Source organism: Coenobita brevimanus, chromosome 99 (genome assembly GCF_032717465.1).
Source record: "Coenobita brevimanus isolate Jiangsu-jjx chromosome 99, ASM3271746v2, whole genome shotgun sequence".
Classification (NCBI taxonomy): domain Eukaryota; kingdom Metazoa; phylum Arthropoda; class Malacostraca; order Decapoda; family Coenobitidae; genus Coenobita; species Coenobita brevimanus.
Window position 1 is genome coordinate 6,717,425 of NC_137052.1, and position 20,124 is coordinate 6,737,548.

Here is a 20,124-nt window from a genome sequence, read left to right on the forward strand (position 1 = left end):
CAGAGTGCTGAAAAAGGTATATCTGAGCAAATTTGAAGGAGAGAGGAGGTGAAGTAGGCCAAGGAGAAGGTGGAGGGATATAGTGGAAGAGTGTGTGAGAAAGAGAGGTATGTACATCGGTGAGGCAAGGGGACTGACAAGAGATCAAGCTGGCTTGATGAATGTTGTGAGAAAAAGTGAATGATCAAGGATTTGGCACTCCTTTTTAACGTGACAGTGTTCGTATTGACTCTGTCGGATACGTTTATGTGAAGCTACAGAATGTGGTGAAAGTTTTTGGCGTATCAGATAGAGCCAGAATTCCAGAAGCTTCAAAGATGAGTGAATGAAAGTGTGGCCCATTGAACTGGGCAAACTTGGGCTGTATGGACGTTACTACTCCCTGCCCTAGGATGGGAAAGAAGGTCTGCATGATGATGATGATGATGATGATGATGATGATGATGATATACAGTATACATGACACTGACAGCAATATTGGAAATGGTAGCTATCTAAATATGTTTGCTGATGATGCAAAAATACAAGGGAGAATTACAAACACAGATTCTTGCAAAGAGCTACAAGAAGAATTAAATGAGCTTCAAGAATGGAGCAGTAGATGGCAAATGGAATTTTTATCTATCTATCTATTGCCAGACGCCTTAATCCCGTACGGGGTAGCCACAAACAAATAGCCTTCATGTCGCCCTTTTCCCCACCATTTCATTGCCCTGCTCCCAGCTCACACCCCCCTCTCTCATATACCTCTCCACCCCATCCCTCCATCTCATCCTTGATCTCCCTCTCCCTCTCCCCCCCTCCACCTCACTCACATACACTCTCCTCATCAGTTTCTCACTCTCCATCCTCTCCACACGGACAAACCACCCCAATGTGTTTCTCCTAATGCTTCCTATCACATCCACATCCACACCACAACGCTCCTTCAGTTCCTCACTTGTCAGTCTGTCTCTCCAAGTGACTCCACATGTTCCTCTCAAATAACTCTTTCCACTGCTCTCACTCTTGACTTCTGTCCCTCCAACAAGGTCCAAGCTTCACTTCCATATGTTAGAGTTGGTATCACAATACTGTCATATAGTATCTTTTTCACTTCCATGCTTACTTCCCTGTGTCTTATCCCTGATTTCAAGGAATCAGCAACCTTTCTTCCTTGTTGCACCCTTTCAAGCACTTCACACTATAAATTTCCATCCTTATTCATCACACTACCCAAGTACTTAAATGCACTCACATTTTCCACATTCTCCTCATCCAACCTTACTGTACATTCACTGACTTCACTTCTCCGGTGGACAAATGCCATGTAATCAAGTTTGGTAAAAGTGAAAAATGACCAGACAGGGATTATACGCTAGAAAGTTCAACCCTACACGTATCAGAAAAGGGTGATTATCAATAACAAAGTACCTCTGGCTGACCACATCAATGAGAAAGTCGTACACACTGCTTGCTAATAAGACAGTACCATTCACACACATAAATTAAAGCATGCTGAGAAAGATAATCATATCATTCATCAGACCAACCGTGGAGTAAGTATCAGTAGTCTGGAAAAATAAAAGAAAAAGAAAAGGTACAAAGGGCCGCCATAAGATGGGCCACCAAGATTATGGGATCTAAGTTATGAAGAGAGACTAGAAAAATAAAACTTACCAACATATAAGACAGAAGGAAACGAGGAGTCATGATTATTGCAATATAAATGCATCACAGGAAAAGAGAAAATAGACATAAATGAGTATACAGTAAGCCCTTATTTATCCAGACATAATAGAACCAAAGGCATGTCCGGGTAGTGGCAACATCCAGATAAAGAACACTATTCCCCCATCATACCCAGACCCTACCAATACCAAACCTCCAACCTACACTTAACTTATTTGTACAGTAACCTTGCTTAATTAGGCAGTGTTTTCCAGTCATTCAGGCATGTTTAGACATCAAAACACACATAGGAATATCCAAAGTAATGCTAAACACCAAGAAAACCATGAAGAAAAACCACTGAAAACCAAAAAACACCTACCTAAACACAACTGCATGTATAGTATCCCTCCTTATTTTGGCAGTATTTTCCAGTCATTCTGCCATATTTTGACATGAAAACATACATATGATTATCCAAAATAATTTTCATCACCACAAAAACCATAAAAAAAAAAAAAAAAAAAAAAAATGAAAACCAAAAAAACTCCCTACCTATACACTACTGTATGTACAGTCATTCAAAAAAGTTGCAATCCTTCCCCAGCCAGCCCCCAGCTTTTTGATGTGGTAAGACTGTATGTCTTGCAGCTTCTTATGGTTCAGGTGGTATTCTGAACTGCTGTGCCTGTATGAATCCCAGTCTAGAAAGAAGCATCACTTCCTACACTATGATTGTAAAATAATACTCTGTGGAGTTGCTGACCATTATCAAATGCAATACTGAGAAAGAATACTGAATGCTTAACAGCTTTAATTACTTCAGTCTGGAAACAATCGAAGATAAAGTCATGCATGTTTCAAGCAAGCAGCAGATTTCTATAGAAGGTGGATTGAGCAAAGAGATGGAATCAAGCGGACGAGGCCGAATGCCGAAGCAGCCAACTAGAGCAACATATAGCAATTTTAAACTGGTTTAGACTAAAACGTGCAGTGACACAGGATGCGCCTTATCGTAAGACTGAAAATGAGGCATCTAGCGGCAGAGTGACGTATGCGTCAAAAATGGCCAATGGTGAGTTATTCCCGCCAATATGTAGGTGGAGCCTTCAAGATCCTCCCTGTACATACAAAAAGGACCCTTATGACTGGCTGGCAGATGGGCAAGTGTCGCGTGTTTTAGGCCTTGAAAACCCATAGAGGAAGTCTGCTTCCACATGACAGAAGGAGGTAAGCGCCACGACTGGCTAGCCATTGGGAGGCCATATCTCAGTACTGGCCCCCAGCCTCACCCACCAGTGTCCCCCTAAACCTCGCACGTGGTTGATGGGCTGCACAGTCCTCTGCCCATTTTGAGTGCTTTTCTATGTTTTTTTTGGGCATTATGACATCCTCCGACTCAGAGAGTAATATAGATAGTTCCAGTTCACCAATGAAATGGCAGAGACGGCCAGAAATGTGGTCTCAACACATGAGAAAGAAGAAAAGAGACAGTGGTGAGGCCTATATCAGCCACTCTACAAAGCAACAGGTTGCTGCTCAATCCATAGGACAGCCTTGCCAATGTAAAGATGCTTGTTTTACTAAGACTGGTGAAGAGAACATTAAGGAAACATTCAATAATCCAGGAAAATAAATTTAATTAAAAATTTACCATATAAAAATTAATCAAAAATAAAAAAATTGGATTATTAATATAAAACTTTCACAATTTATTAATTTTTATGTTTATTTTCATTTGGATCACATAATTATAACCCAGGTTAATATTTTGTGTATGACCCCCAATGAGGGGGTGTGCGTTTGTGTGTTTGGTTTTGGTTTTGGTTTGTTATTTTTTCTAAACAATGGATTCATTAAATTGCATTTTTGGAGAGCATTACATTGATATAAAACAACATTAGTTTTTTCTTTATACCTTTTATGTCCACATTCTTCAAATTTAAGCTTTAATTACTTGAAAGTAACCCCTGACACATACGTCACTCTGCCGCTAGATGCCTCAAATGTTTTGGAATGCCCAGTGTTTACATTCAAGCTCAAAACTGTCTTTCACGTAACACATACAGATGGTGTGAAATCTGAACACCATATGAGAACCTTCCCCTTCCATGACATCAATAGCATGCCACCACATTACACTTTACCATACAATACACAGCAAACAGCGACTACCATACTACAGTATTGTCTATACCATACAACACAGCATATAATACTAAACAAAACACAGCACACCATACATACCTTGCACAGCAAATCACACACAACACACCAACTCCAAAACACACTTCACATCAAAGCACATCACACACACAAGACACCAACTCCAAAACACACTACACATCAAAGCACATCACACATAGCACACCAACTCCATAACACACTACACATCATAGCATATTACACAACACCTAACCAACACCAAAGTGAACCCCGCTACATCACACACATGACAAAACGTACCAAATCACGTATCTCCCACACCCACACACACACAGCTTGCTGACGGAGACGGAGCTCTTAGTGGATCGTGGGGAATTAATCGTCGAACCAGTGGCAAAAAGGAACCCAGCCTATTGTGATTATGTGATGAACACGTGAATAATGGTCCCATATGATAGTGGTGAAAAAAGTGCAGATTTTGGTCCAACAAGAGTACAAAATACAGTGAAAATGTAAAGTTTTCGTAGGTTGCATCATGGCGGAGCGAGGCAGCTCTTTGTTTACACCTGATAGGGGGAAGTCTGAGGGCTTAACCAACAAGGATAAGGGTGAAGGAAGTGTTAAAGTGAATCAAACAAGAGTTGCAAGAGTGGAGAAAATGGCAAAGGGAATGTCCAGGAATTTAAGACGGTATGGTCAATAATTAGAGAGCTACAAGATCAGACCTCAGAACAGGATAGAGATTAAGATACTCCAGAACAAGTAGGATAACATCTGTACACGCAGTGCTGAACAAGAAAGGCATGTTATGGAATTAAAACTGAGTAATGAATCTGCCTCAAGAGAAATAAAACAACTCAAGAGGGAAAATAAGAGGTTGGAAGAAAAAATGGACAGGATGAAAAGTAAACTGGAAGAGCATGAATCAAAGTCAAGGATGCATGATGAACATATTAAGGAAATCAAGGAGCAGCACAAAGGCTGGAAGAAAATCAAGGAGGAAGGAAATATTAATTTGAAGGAGATCATAGAACAAGACAGCCGGGAAAAGGAAGTGGTTAGGGTACTAAGAAGTAGAGAATCTTTAGTCAGGGATGTAGCAGACAAGAAAAAATGTGTAATAATTTCAAGACCAAAAGAAAAATGGATGACAAAAAGGTAAGAAGAGAAAGAGAAGAACTGAATAAAGCAAAAGAGATAGTATCGGTAGTTATGGTGGATAACAATCAAGCTCAAGAAGAGACTGAAGAAGTGTTGAGCTAGGAAAATACGAGGAAGGATGGGTGAGGCCGCTTAAAGTTTAAGTCTCAGGCAGTGGTAAATGAAATTATCAACAGAACTTGGAAATTATCAGAAAAGGAAGAGCTCAAGAATGTTTGGATATGGAGAGACACAAATGAGGAAGAAAGAGCTAAGATAAAGGAGCTATTAAAGGAAGCAAAGGCAAAAAACGAACAGAGAACGGAGGAAGAGAAGACAGTGTTCTATTGGAGAGTTATGGATCAGAAATTGAGCGAGTGGTACCGTTGAAAAGAGAGAGAGAAGAAGGAATAAAGAACAGGAAAAAAAGGTGGAAAGTAGCATATACTAATGTTGATAGTTTAATATTGGTAAGGTTAGAAATCAACAATTACTTGAGGGTACATGAACCAGATAATATGTGCTTTATAGAGACCAAGTTAACAGAGGATACTGACATCCATATGGGAGATGGCAAATACAAACTGTGGAGAAGAGACAGAAAAGAAAAAAAGGGAGGAGGAGTGATGATAGTAGTGAAGAATAACATCAGTGTGGAAAATGTGGAACTGGGAGAGGGTAAGGCTGAAGCGATAAATATGAAACTAAAAACCGGAGAGAATGGCATGAGAGACATTGCAGTGGTATAAGTTCCCCATAAGACAAGGGCATGGATGGACAATGAATACCAGGAGATGTTATCAGACATGGGTAGCTATCTAAAGAATGTGACTGAGAAAAGCAAAATCATAATCATGATGGAGGATTATAACTGTAAAGAGGTGAACTGGGAGGAATGGGATTCAGGAAGCAATGAAGATTCCTGGGGCTCTATATTGTTAAATATTGCAGTGAATAATGTTATGACCCCATGGGTCAAAGAAGAGACTAGATTTAGAGGAGATGACAAGCCAGCAAAATTAGATTTACTACTAACTAAATAACCCGATGTAGTTGAAAATTTAAAATATCAGAGTCCTATAGGAAAACCTGATCATGTGGTCACTGAGTTCCAGATGATAAAAGGGAACGTGGTGCAAAAAGATGAGCTTTATAGGCAGGGAAGATACAACTATGGAAAAGCAAACTTTACAGGATTGAGGAAATTTTCCAAAAATGCTGATTGGAGAAAATACAGAGAAACAAGAGAGACACAGAGGATGTAGGATATCTTTCTAGACCTCTGTAATTTGGGAATGTAGAAATATGTTCCAAGAGTAAGTGGGAAAGAAAACAGGAAGAAGGATTGGTTTAAGAGGTGCATGATAGCAAAAAAAGAGAGGGACATGGCATGGAACAAATGGAGAAAGAGAGGTAATAATAAATCAAAAGAAGAATATAAAAGAACTAGAAATGAATATAAAAGAATATGCAGAGAGGAAGAAAGGAACTTTGAAAAAGGTATAATTGACAAATGTAAGGAAGAATCCAAATTGTTTTATAGATTTGTTAATGGCAAATTGAAACAAAAGGAAGGAATCACCAAACTAAAGGTAGAAGGAGAGGTCTACAAATGATGTGGCAATGCAAGCTGAAATAATGAACAAATGTTTCCAATAGGTTGTCACTAAAAAAAGGGATTTTGTGAAGGGGGAGGGTGTGACTAGAAATGCAGTGATAAAAGACATAAAAGTAGAAGTGCACAAAGTGTACAAATTACTGGAAACTCAAGATGTAAGGAAAGCCTCAGGACCGGATGGAATCTCTACCTGGGTACTGACAGAATGCAGAGAACACCTGGCAGATAAGATTCAATATTTAATTGTGTGTCCTCTGGAAGAAGGGAAAGTGCCTCGGGAATGGAAGGGGGCCAATGTGGTACCAATTTATATGGGAGGAAACAAGGAAGAACCCCTGAATTACAAATCAGTTTCCCTGAGCAGCATAGTTGCAAATTGTGCGAGAGAATTCTGAAAGACAGATGGATGAAATATCTGGAGGAGATGACCATATTGGCTGAGAACCAATTTGGATTCAGAAGTGGAAGGTCATGTGTTTCCAACTTGTTGAGCTTTTACTCCAGAGCGATTGACGTGCTACAGGAGAGAGACAACTGGGTGGATTGTGTGTATCTAGATTTAGAGAAAGCCTTTGATAAGGTACCCCACAAACGACTAATGTGGAAATTGGAACACATAGGGAGGACTGAAGGGAAACGTCCTGGAGTGGATGAAAGACTTCTTGAGAGACAGACAAATGTGGACAGTAATAAAGGACAAGATGTCTGAATGGAGGGAAGTAACAAGTGTAGTTCCACAGGGCTCTGTGTTAGCGGCAGTAATGTTCCTGATTTACGTAAATGATATGGTAGATGGAATGAACAGTTATGCAAGTCTGTTTGCTGATGATGCAAAGATCTTGAGGAAAGTAGAAGTTGAGGAAGGCTGTAAAATGCTGCAGGAAGACGTGAATAGGATCCAAAATTGGAGTCAGATGTGGGAAATGAAATTTAATGCAAGAAAGTGTAAAATAATGGAAATGGGTATGAGTGCCAAGAGGGCATCACTGAATTACATGATGGGTAATGAACCAATCAAAAAAGTGAGAGAAGAGAAAGATTTGGGAGTGCTGGTCCAGGAGAGTTTGTCACCAGAAAAACACATTAATAAGTCAGTTAGATAGACGTACAATCTCTTGACTAACATACAAGTGGCATTCCATTACGTGGATAAGGAAATGGTGAAAAAATTAATGGTGGCCATGATCCATCCCAGGTTGGAATATGCAGCAGTAGTGTGGTCCCCACACAAGAAGAAAGATATAAATAAGATCGAAAGAATACAAAGAACAGCAACCAAGATGGTCCCCAGCCTAGCAGATCTGTCTTACGGAGAGAGGCTGGAAAAGCTGGACCTACCTTCCCTAGAAGAAAGGAGAGAGAGGGGCGACATCTATCTATCTATCTATTGCCAGACGCCTCAATCCCGTTTGGGGTGGCCACAATCAAATCGCCTCCAAGTCACCCTGTCCCCCGCCATTTCACTGCCCTGCTCCCAACTCACACCCCCCTCTCTCATATACCTCTCCACCCCATCCCTCCATCTCATCCTCGGCCTCCCCCTCCCTCTTCCCCCCTCCACCTCACTCACATACACTCTCTTCGTCAGTCTTTCACCCTCCATCCTCTCCACATGGCCAAACCACATCAGAGTGTTCCTCATAACGCTTCCTATCACATCCACATCCACACCACAACGCTCCTTTATATCCTCATTCATCAGCCTGTCTCTCCATGTGACTCCACAGGCTCCTCTTAAGTAACTCATTTCCACTGCTCTCACCCTTCACTTGTGTCCTTCCAACAACGTCCAAGCTTCACTTCCATATGTTAGAGTTGGTATCACAATACTGTCATGTAGTAACTTTTTCACTTCCATGCTCTATCTATCTATCTATCTATAGCCCGACGCCCTAATCCCGCAGAGGGTGGCCGCAGACAAAACGCCTCCAAGTCACTCTGTCACCCACCATTTGACTCCCCTCCCCCCAACTCACCCCCCCCTCCCTCATATACCTCTCAACTCCATCCCTCCACCTCATCCTCGGTCTACCCCTCCCTCTCCCTCCCTCCACCTCACCTACATACACCCTCTTAGTCAGTCTTTCATTCTCCATCCTCTCCACATGTCCAAACCACCTCAGTGTATTTCTCCTAATCTTTTCAACCACATCCACATCTACCCCACAACGTTCCTTCACTTCTTCATTCGTCAACCTGTCCCTCCATGACACTCCACATGCTCCTCTCAAGTAACTCATTTCCACTGCTCTCACTCTTGACTTGTTCCCCTCTTGCAAGGTCCACGCCTCGCTTCCATACGTCAGGGTAGGGATCACAATATCATCATGCAGTGACTTCTTAACTTCCATACTCACCTCCCTATTTCTCATCACTGCTTTCAGTGTGCCAACAACCTTCCTTCCCTGCTGTACCCTTTCACGTACTTCATCCCCCAAAGTTCCATCCTTACTCATCACACTACCCAAGTACTTGAATGCACTCACATTCTCCATATCCACACCATCCAACCTCACTGCACACTCTGTGACTTCATTCCTCTTAAACACCATAACTTTACTTTTGTTTACATTAACTTTCAGCTTCCTCCTCCTACACACTGTCCCAAATTCATTCACCAAACCTTGCAACTCCCATTCATCTTCACTCAACAATACTGTATCATCAGCAAACAGCAACACCGGAAGCTTCCAAATCTCACCCTCATTCATTAGGGCCACCCCGACATCCACTGCCCTACCTTGTACCTCCTTTACGACCCCATCCATATATATATTAAACAGCCATGGAGACATTACACACCCCTGTTTCAGTCCCACATTGAGATCAAAGAACTCACTCAGCTCTCCATCCACTCGCACCGTAGCCCTAGCTCACTTCCCTGTTTCTTATCACTGCTTTCAAAGAACCAGCAACCTTTCTTCCCTGCTGTACCCTTTAAAGCACTTCACCCTCCAAACCTCCATCCTTACTCATCACACCACCCAAGTACTTAAACATACTCACATTTTCCAGTTCGTCACCATCCAACCTCGCTGTACATTCACTGACTTCACCTCTCTCAAAGACCATCACTTTACTCTTCCCTACATTCACCTTTAGATTCCGTTTCTTACACACTCTCCCAAACTCATCCACCAAGCCTTGCAGCTCCCCTTCGTCTTCACTCAACAACACAGTATCATCTGCAAACAACAGTACAGGGAGTTTCCAAACACTATCCTCTCTCACCAGGGCCACTCCAACATCCACTACCCTACCTTGTACCTCTTTTATTACCCCATCCATGTACAGATTGAACAACCATGGAGACATGACACATCTCTGTTTCAACCCAACTTTCAAAGAGAAAAATTCACTTAGTTCACCATCCACGCCACCATCCACACGCACTGCAGCCTTCGCACCATCGTACATACTCTTAACAGCATTCAACACCTTTCCATCTACTCCATATATTCTTAATACTTTCCACAATCCTTGTCTATCCACCCCGTCATATGCTTTCTCCAAATCCATGAATCCGCATACAACTTCTTTCCCTTCTCTAGAAACTTTTCCACTAAAGATCTAAGAATGAATATCTGATCTATACAACCTCTTCCCTTCCTAAAGCCTCCCTGTTCTTCTCCAACTAATTTCTCTGTTCTTTCTCTAACTCTGTCAATAAGTATCCTACCACACACTTTTCCTATTATACTAAGAAGACAAATGCCCCTATGATTACCACACACTTCTTTTTCCCCTTTTCCTTTGTACAAGGGAATAATTATACCTGACTTCCAATCCTCCAGGACTCTACCTTCCTCCCAGGCCAATCTGCACATCTTCCACATCCATTCTACTACTATCTCTCCCCCATGTTTCAGCATTTCACCACACACTCCATCAATTCCTGGGGCTTTCCCTGATTTAACTTTCTTCATTGCTTCCACAACTTCTATCCTACTGATTTCTTCCTGTCTTCTCACCTCCCTCCTTCTCCCAGCCATTCCCCAGCCACTTATACTCGCATGTTCAACAATTTCTTAGAGTGTTCTCTCCATCTGCTCACTTTTTCTCCCTTCTCCACTAGTAATCTACCATTTTTATCTTTCACTCCCCTGCTAACTTCATTTCCACCCTGTCTTACTCTTTTCACCTCTTTCCAGAATATTTTCTTACAGTTCCTCCACTTTACACTCAAATTCCTTCCAAATTCCTCATCCACTCTCTTCTTACTCTCTCATACTAATCTTTTCACCTCTCTCTTTCTTTCTACATATAACTCTCTCTTCCGCCTCTCAACTTCTTCCACGCCCCTATTTCTCATCCATTCATTGTATGCTTTCTTCTTTTGTGCCATTTCCTGTCTCATCTCTTCAGTCCACCACGCTGTTCCTTGCACTCCCCTCTGTCTTCCACACACCACATCACATGCTGCACATATTTCTTCTGTAAATATCCTACACACACCTTCCACATCTCCCATCTGCTCCAATTCATATTTGGCCAATCGTTCCTCCACTTCTCTCTTATACTCTGCCTTTTTCTCATCCTCTTGTAACCTTTCCACTCTCCTTGCAACTACTCCTTCCTCTCATCTTTCCCTTCTTCTATTCCTCCATCTTACTTGAATTCTAATTCTGGCCATCACCAAGTAGTGGTCAGAAAGTCCACTCCCCCAACCTCTATCAGCTCTTGCATCCATTACACATCTTCGCATCCTTTCATCCACACACACATAATCAATCATTGCCTTTCTTTCATTCAGTTCACCACCCACCCTTCTCATCACTCGCCATGTATACCTGTGGATCATTTTATGCCGGAAGAGGGTATTGGCTATCACCAACCCCCTCCCAGCACAAATGTCCACTAACGCACTCCCATTCTCATCTATCTCCGCAGGCACACCCCACTCATCAACCATTCCATCCACCTTCACATTCCCAACTTTACCATTCATATCACCGATCAAAAACACTCTCTCATTCCTTCCAAACTTTTCCATGCACACTTCTACATTTGTCCAGAACTCTTCTCTCACTCTTCTAGCACGATCTTGCGTTGGCGCATACACACACACACAATCGCCCAGATTTGTATTCCAACTTTCAACTTTACCCACATAATCCTTGACCCAACTGATCCATACTGTCTTATGCTCTTCTTCCATCGTTTACTCACAATTATACATACTCCTTCCTTTGCCCTCTCATTCTCACCTACTCCTGCACATATACCCCATCCATACTCCCATTCTCTCACACTTTCTCCTCACCATTTTGTTTCAGTTATTCCACATACATCCACTTTCGCACCCTCAAGCACCTGGACAATCTCTCTCTCTTTCACCTCATCATTCGCTCTTCTTACGTTCCATGTACCCATTACCAAGTCCTTTGTCTGGTCCTGGGTCGTCATCGTTTGGTCAGTCCTTGTCCGAGGCTTCTTGTTTGTTTTTTTAGTTAGTTGTTTTCCAGGGAGGGGCACAATCCCTCCGCCAACCCTTTTAGTCACCTTTTACAACAAGCAGGGATACTGGGGGAGTATTCTTGAAAACCCCCCTACCCCCAGGGGGTTGGTGCATCAGCCGGGAAACGAACCCGGGCCTCCCGGGCGACATGATTGCAGTATTCAGGGCCATGATGGGACTAGATAAAATTGATAAAAATGATCTTTTTGAATGGGACGCGAGAGTAACAAGAGGACATGGAATGAAACTGAAAAAGCCAAGTTGTTTGAAGGATATCAAGAATTATTGCTTTCCATACAGATGCACAGACCTGTGGAACAGCATGGACAAATAGATCATCCAGTCTAAAAACTTAAATGAGCTAAAAACATAATCTGATTTAATGAGAAAAAGAGACGGGACCCCACATGCGTAGCTTATTTCCTGTGTATCACAACTAGGTAAATACATCCACACATGCATGCATGTATGCACACACACACACACACACATACACACACACACACACACACACACATACACACAGCTTGCCTTTCAGTATCCGTATTACTTTAGCTTACCTCTCAATACCTTTATTAATTTATCATTTATAATTCTGGGGTGACCTTACTCTCTACTAAAGATAAACATTTACTCAAATTTATTTAGCCATCCTAAGAAGACTTTAAGACCAATTCAGACAGTTCCACATCCACAGTTCTCTCTCTCTCAATGTGTGTGAATGAGCCTTTGTGGCACTTAAAAATTCATTACCAAGCCCCTTAGACATCCTGGGTTGTGAAGGCTGATGCACATTGTGACAGTAACCAGAATGAAATCACGTCTTCAAAAACCAATTATTCAATGCCAGGCCAGGCAGAGCAGGGCAGGTGAGGTAGTGGAGGAAGCTAGCTGGATGCCCTAATATTTAGTGCTTGTTAGTGGCAGGAGCATATAAAATAAAAGTTTTGTTAATAACATGCACCTGATGTGACTCACATAAACTGAGAGATTAATTTTAAATTGATGAAAGTTCTGTGAATGTGGTGTCACATTAAATTGATCACTTAGGGCAGATTCAATTACAATCAACATTCTACTGTATTTCTCACCTCAAGGTCTTCCCGCCACAGTTCCTGTTCATCAGGTCTGATGTGAACAGCACGAGAGAAGGTTTTCACTGCCTGTCTAACCTCCCCCAGGCCAAGCTGAGCCCGTCCCAGTGTCTGCAAACCTATCCACCAGTTTGGACACAGTGACACTGCAGACTCTGCAGACTTAAGCGCCGGCAATACCTCACCAACCTACAATATAGGAGGAAAATAATTAGTCACAATCAAATGTCCACCCACACTTCCATGGTGGCTGTGGCAATAAAAGATTTATCATGAATTACAGCTCTTTTGTGTGGGCAAAATCACACACACACACACACACACAGAAAATTTGGAAAAGAAAAGGGATAAAGGTAGAAAGAAAGATGATGATTTCTACCAAGAATTGGTTGAAATGGAGACTCACAATAAACTGGTAGAGCGTGTACACAGACTAGAGTTGGCTTTCCAGAATGAAAATGATGAAATAAAGAAGCAGATGCACTTGCAAAAGAAAGAAATAGAAAAACTAGGAAGGGAGGTCAACAAGAAAGACACAACCATATGTGAACTTAACAGTGGAATTGAGTACACTTAGGAGGAAAATGGGTGAAATGGCAAGTACAGTAGTCAACCACGAGAGTATTATGGAAGAGTTCAAAAATGATACAGAGACACTTAGGCAAGTAAGCAGTCTGATAGACCAAAGCAGTGATACTGAGGAGAAGATAACACAGGTGAATGAAGCTGTGCAAAGTTACAAAAATGATGAGGAAACCATTTATGCTGATATGGTGAAAGTAAAGAAAGACTTAGAAACAAGGGTGGAAGAAAAAAGCATTAAAAAGGAAGTGAAAAGAATAATCCAAACAATCCAAAGTTAGTCAGAGATTCAGTTGACATCAACAAATCTATAATAATCACTGGTACAGAAGAGGAAGAAGTAAAAAAACAAGATCTCAAGAGACAAAAAGGAGATGGCAAATGTAATGAGTCTATTGAAAGAAGTATCAGAGGAAATCTGTAGTAAAGACATAGAGGAACACAAACGGTTAGGGAAATACGAGAAAAGCAAGTCTAGACCTCTAAAGGTAGCTTCCCAGAGTGTAAACACCGTGGAGGAGATACTAAAAAATCCAAAGAATCTTATGGAAAAATTGGAGTTCAAAAATGTATGGATAAAAAGATGCCTAACACAAGAGGAACTGGAATTACTGAAAGAGAAGAGAGAGGAAGCAAAAACAAAAAATGAGGGAAGATCAGAGGAGGAGGAGAACACATTTTTTTACAAAGTAATAGGATTGCAGGTACGAAAGTGGTACATAACCAGGAGGGAATAAAAAGGAGGAAGGTAGTAGAACCATGTCCGGACAAGTATATAAACAAGATGATTAAGTTCTATCTATCTATCTATTGCCAGACGCCTCAATCCCGTTTGGGGTGGCCACAAACAAATCGCCTCCAAGTCGCCCTGTCCCCCACCATTTCACTGCCCTACTCCCAACTCACACCCCCCCTCTCTCATATACCTCTCCACCCCATCCCTCCATCTCATCCTCGGCCTCCCCCTCCCTCTTCCCCCCTCCACCTCACTCACATACACTCTCTTTGTCAGTCTTTCACCCTCCATCCTCTCCACATGGCCAAACCACCTCAGTGTGTTCCTCATAACGCTTCCTATCACATCCACATCCACAACACAACGCTCCTTTATATCCTCATTCGTCAGCCTGTCTCTCCACGTGACTCCACAGGCTCCTCTTAAATAACTCATTTCCACTGCTCTCACTCTTGACTTGTGTCCTTCCAACAATGATTAAGTTGATGTACTCAAATGTGGATGGAATGGTATCTAAATTATTAGAGATGAATGATTAAGTCAGAGAAAATGAACCACATATAATATGCCTAACTGAAACAAAATTAACATCAAGGATATCAAATGACATACTAAACTTAGAGGAATATAATATATGGAGAAGAGATAGAAACTTAAAAAAAGGAGGAGGAATTATAATATTAACTAAGAAAAATCTAAAAGTCAATGAAATAAAACTAGATATACCCTCCCAAGTAGAACTGATTGCAGTAGAGATCAATACATCTGAAGGGAAAGTAATTGTAGCCAATTTGTACATGCCACCCATATCAAACACATGGGAAAGAGACGAATATGAGGACCTGGCAGAGAGTACAATTCAGAGTTTAAGAGCATTACTACATAAAATGGAAGAGAAATCAGAAAGAATTATACTAACTGGAGATTTTAATACAAATATAAATTGGAATACTCTAGATATAAAAAGCCAAGAAAGCTGTTGGCACCAAAATCTCCTGGATCTCGTGCAAGAGTTTTTCCTAATGCACCATGTGAGGGAAACCACCAGAAAAAGAGGACTCGATGTACAGTCAATGCTAGATCTCATATTTACTAGGCAAGAAAATGATACTGACAGTTTAATATATCACCCTCCACTCGGCAAAAGCGACCAAGCAGAACTAAATTGCAACTTCAGGATACCATATGACATAGTTAACAGCAATGAAAATTACAAAAAGAGCCTAAACTATAAAAAGGGAAATTATCATGACCTAAAGAAGAATTTCCTAGAAGCTGATTGGGAAAATGAGCTTAGAGGACAAGATTTAAATGGTGTATATAAAAAATTCTGTGAATTTTATGAAATAGGAGTCCAGAAGTACATCCTACAGCACAAAGAAGCAGATAAGAAAATACAGAAATGGTTCAATACAGAATGTAAAAAATCAAAAGAAAGAAGAGATTTGTTGAGGAATAGATACAGAAGACACAATAGTGAAAGGGCATATAATAATTACAAACAGGCAAGAAACGATTATACAAAAATAAGGAGGGAAGCCCAAAAACAGTTTGAGGAGGATATCATAAATAAAAGTAGTGATCAACCGAAGCTATTTTACAGCTACATCAGAAGCAAAACCAAAGTAAAAGATATAATACAATCCATTACGGACGAGGGAATCATCTATAAACAAGAGAAAGATATTTGTGACGCACTAAATAAGAATTTCCAATCAGTTTTTACAGAAGAAAAAAATTTTGAGAGGGACTATGTGGAACATGGATGTCCACGCATACTACCAGATATACAAATGCCAGAAAAAGTAATACAGGAGGAGTTAAGTAAATTAGACAGAGGAAAACCAAATGGTCCTGATGAAATTTCATGTTGGGTGCTAAGAGAATGTGCAAAGGAGTTAAGTAAACCATTATTTTTAATTTTCAAGAAATCCTTGAGTCAAGCTAAACTACCTGATATTTGGAAGAAAGCAAATATTGTCCCCTTATTCAAGAAAGGGAATAGACAAAATCCACTCAACTATCGACCAGTATCACTGACCAGTGTTGTAAGCAAGGTATTAGAAAAGCTTATAAGAAAAGCTTGGGTAAATCATCTAGAAGAACACAATATGATAACAGAAAGACAGTTTGGTTTCAGAAAAGGAAAATCATGTGTTACTATTTTGTTGAGCTACTATGACAGAGTAACAGGCACAATACAGGAAAGAGAAGGATGGGTGGACAGTATCTATTTTGATTTCAAGAAAGCATTTGACACTGCACCACACCAAAGACTTTTATGGAAACTGTACCATCAAAGAGGAATTCGAGGCAAACTGTTTTGTTGGATGCAAGATTTTCTCAAAAAAGGAGAAATGAGAACAGTACTAAGGGGAAACTACTCATCATGGAAAGAAGTGACTAGTGGAGTACCACAGGGCTCAGTGCTGGCACCAATCATGTTTTTAGTACAGTATATATAAATGATATAGACAGTAACACTGGAAATGAAAACTATCTAAATATGTTTGCAGATGATGCAAAAATCTATCTATCTATCTATCTATCTATTGTCAGACGCCTCAATCCTGTTTGGGATGGCCACAAACAAATTGCCTCCAAGTCGCCCTGTCCTCCGCCATTTCACTGCCCTGCTCCCAACTCACACCCCCCTCTCTCATATACCTCTCCACCCCATCCCTCCATCTCATCCTCGGCCTCCCCCTCCCTCTTCCCCCCTCCACCTCACTCACATACACTCTCTTCGTCAGTCTTTCACCCTCCATTCTCTCCACATGTCCAAACCACCTCAGTGTGTTCCTCATAACACTTCCTATCACATCCACATCCACACCACAACGCCCCTTTATATCCTCATTCGTCAGCCTGTCTCTCCATGTGACTCCACAGGCTCCTCTTAAATAACTCATTTCCACTGCTCTCCCTCTTCACTTGTGTCCTTCCAACAACGTCCAAGCTTCACTTCCATACATTTGAGTTGGTATCACAATAATGTCATGTACTAACGTTTTCACTTCCATGCTCACTTCCCTGTTTCTTATCACTGCTTTCAAAGAACCAGCAACCTTTCTTCCCTGCTGTACCCTTTAAAGCACTTCACCCTCCAAACCTCCATCCTTACTCATCACACCACCCAAGTACTTAAACATACTCACATTTTCCAGTTCGTCACCATCCAACCTCGCTGTACATTCACTGACTTCACCTCTCTCAAAGACCATCACTTTACTCTTCCCTACATTCACCTTTAGATTCCGTTTCTTACACACTCTCCCAAACTCATCCACCAAGCCTTGCAGCTCCCCTTCGTCTTCACTCAACAACACAGTATCATCTGCAAACAACAGTACAGGGAGTTTCCAAACACTATCCTCTCTCACCAGGGCCACTCCAACATCCACTACCCTACCTTGTACCTCTTTTATTACCCCATCCATGTACAGATTGAACAACCATGGAGACATGACACATCTCTGTTTCAACCCAACTTTCAAAGAGAAAAATTCACTTAGTTCACCATCCACACGCACTGCAGCCTTCGCACCATCGTACATACTCTTCACAGCATTCAACAACTTCCCATCTACTCCATATATTCTTAACACTTTCCACAATCCTTGTCTATCCACCATGTCATATGCTTTCTCCAAATCCATGAAAGCCGCATACAACTTCTTTCCCTTCTCTAGAAATTTTCCACTAAAGATCTAAGAATGAATATCTGATCTACACAACCTCTTCCCTTCCCAAAGCCTCCATGTTCTTCTCCAACTAATTTCTCTGTTCTTTCTCTAACTCTGTCAATAAGTATCCTACCATACACTTTTCCTATTATACTAAGAAGACAAATGCCCCTATGATTACCACATACTTCTTTTTCCCCTTTTCCTTTGTACAAGGGAATAATTATACCTGATTTCCAATCCTCGAGGACTCTACCTTCCTCCCAGGCCAATCTGCACATCTTCCACATCCATTCTACTACTATCTCTCCCCCATGCTTCAGCATTTCACCACACACTCCATCAATTCCAGGGACTTTCCCCGATTTAACTTTGTTCATTGCTTCCACAACTTCTATCCTACTGATTTCTTCCTGTCTTCTCACCTCCCTCCTTCTCCCAGCCATTCCCCAGCCACTTATACTCGCATTACTTCCATCCTCTATGTTCAACAATTCCTTAAAGTGTTCTCTGCATCTGCTCACTTTTTCTCCCTTCTCCACTAGTAATCTACCATTTTTATCTTTCACTCCCCTGGTAACTTCAATTCCACCCTGTCTTACTCTTTTCACCTCGTTCCAGAACATTTTCTTACAGTCCCTCCACTTTACACTGAAATTCCTTCCAAATTCCTCATCCACTCTCTTCTTACTCTCTCTTACTAATCTTTTCACCTCTCTCTTTCTTTCTACATATAACTCTCTCTTCCGCCTCTCAACTTCTTCCACGCCCCTATTTCTCATCCATTCATTGTATGCTTTCTTCTTTTGTGCCAAAGCCTGTCTCACCTCTTCAGTCCACCACACTGTTCCTTGCACCCCCCTCCGTCTATTCTTCCTTCCACACACCACATCACATGCTGCACATATTTCTTCTGTAAATATCCTACACACACCTTCCACGTCTCCCATCTGCTCCAATTCATATTTGCCCAATCGTTCCTCCACTTCTCTCTTATACTCTGCCTTTTTCTCATCCTCTTGTAACCTTTCCACTCTCCTTGCAACTACTCCTTCCTCTCGTCTTTCCCTTCTTCTATCCCTCCATTACTTGAATCCTAATTCTGGCCAACACCAAGTAGTGGTCAGAAAGTCCACTCCCCCAACCTCTATAAGCTCTTGCATCCATTACACATCTTCACATCCTTTCATCCACACACACATAATCAATCATTGCCTTCCTTTCATTCATGTATACACTGCTTGCAAATATGAGAATAGCATTCACATACATAATGAAGATATGCTAAGAAGGATAACAACATCATTTATCAGACCAACCCTGGAGTATGCATCAGTAGTCTGGAGTCCTCATCTCAAAAAACACATAGACAAGATTGAAAAAGTTCAAATGGCCGCTACAAGATGGATACCAAGCTTAAGGGATCTAAGCTACGAAGAAAGACTAAATAAACTGAATCTACCAACACTACAGAAGAGAAGGAAAAGAGGTGACATGACAATGCTACATAAATGCATATCAGGAAAGGAAAAAAAAAAAAAAATGATTACTTAACATATGGGGAAGCATCAGCAAGAGGACACTGCAAAAAACTGCATAAGAAGAGAGGTGATAAAGACGTGAGGAAATTCAGTTTCCCACACAGAGCAGTTGATCAGTGGAATGCACTACCAAATGAAATAGTGTGTGCCAAAACGATTCAGAAATTTAAGGATTTGTACGATAAATATGGTTTAAGACACAGGACAGTACGAGCTTGACTCGTTCCTGTAAAGATACAATTAGGTAAGAACAATTAGGTAAGGTAGGTAAGAACACACACACACACACACACACACACACACACACACACACACACACACACACACACACACACACACACTGGCAGTGAAAGAGGATGGATATGCACTTGCCGAGCTCTGATATTCGTCATATCTAAGTGTATCCATAATGAGCCAAGCTCGGTACTAGGCTAAATAAAGAGCTGACTTAAT

The 20,124-nt window shown here is 41.2% G+C and overlaps 1 protein-coding gene across 1 annotated transcript in view; it reads right to left on the reverse strand.

Moving 5' to 3' along the window:
• LOC145414373 (tetratricopeptide repeat protein 33-like) overlaps window positions 1–20,124 on the reverse strand; it is a 176,207-nt gene that overhangs the window by 21,825 nt on the left and 134,258 nt on the right. The window contains exon 4 of the mRNA XM_080283906.1: window positions 13,124–13,315. Coding sequence (XP_080140032.1) covers window positions 13,124–13,315 — 192 coding nt within the window. The remainder of the gene's footprint in view (window positions 1–13,123; window positions 13,316–20,124) is intronic.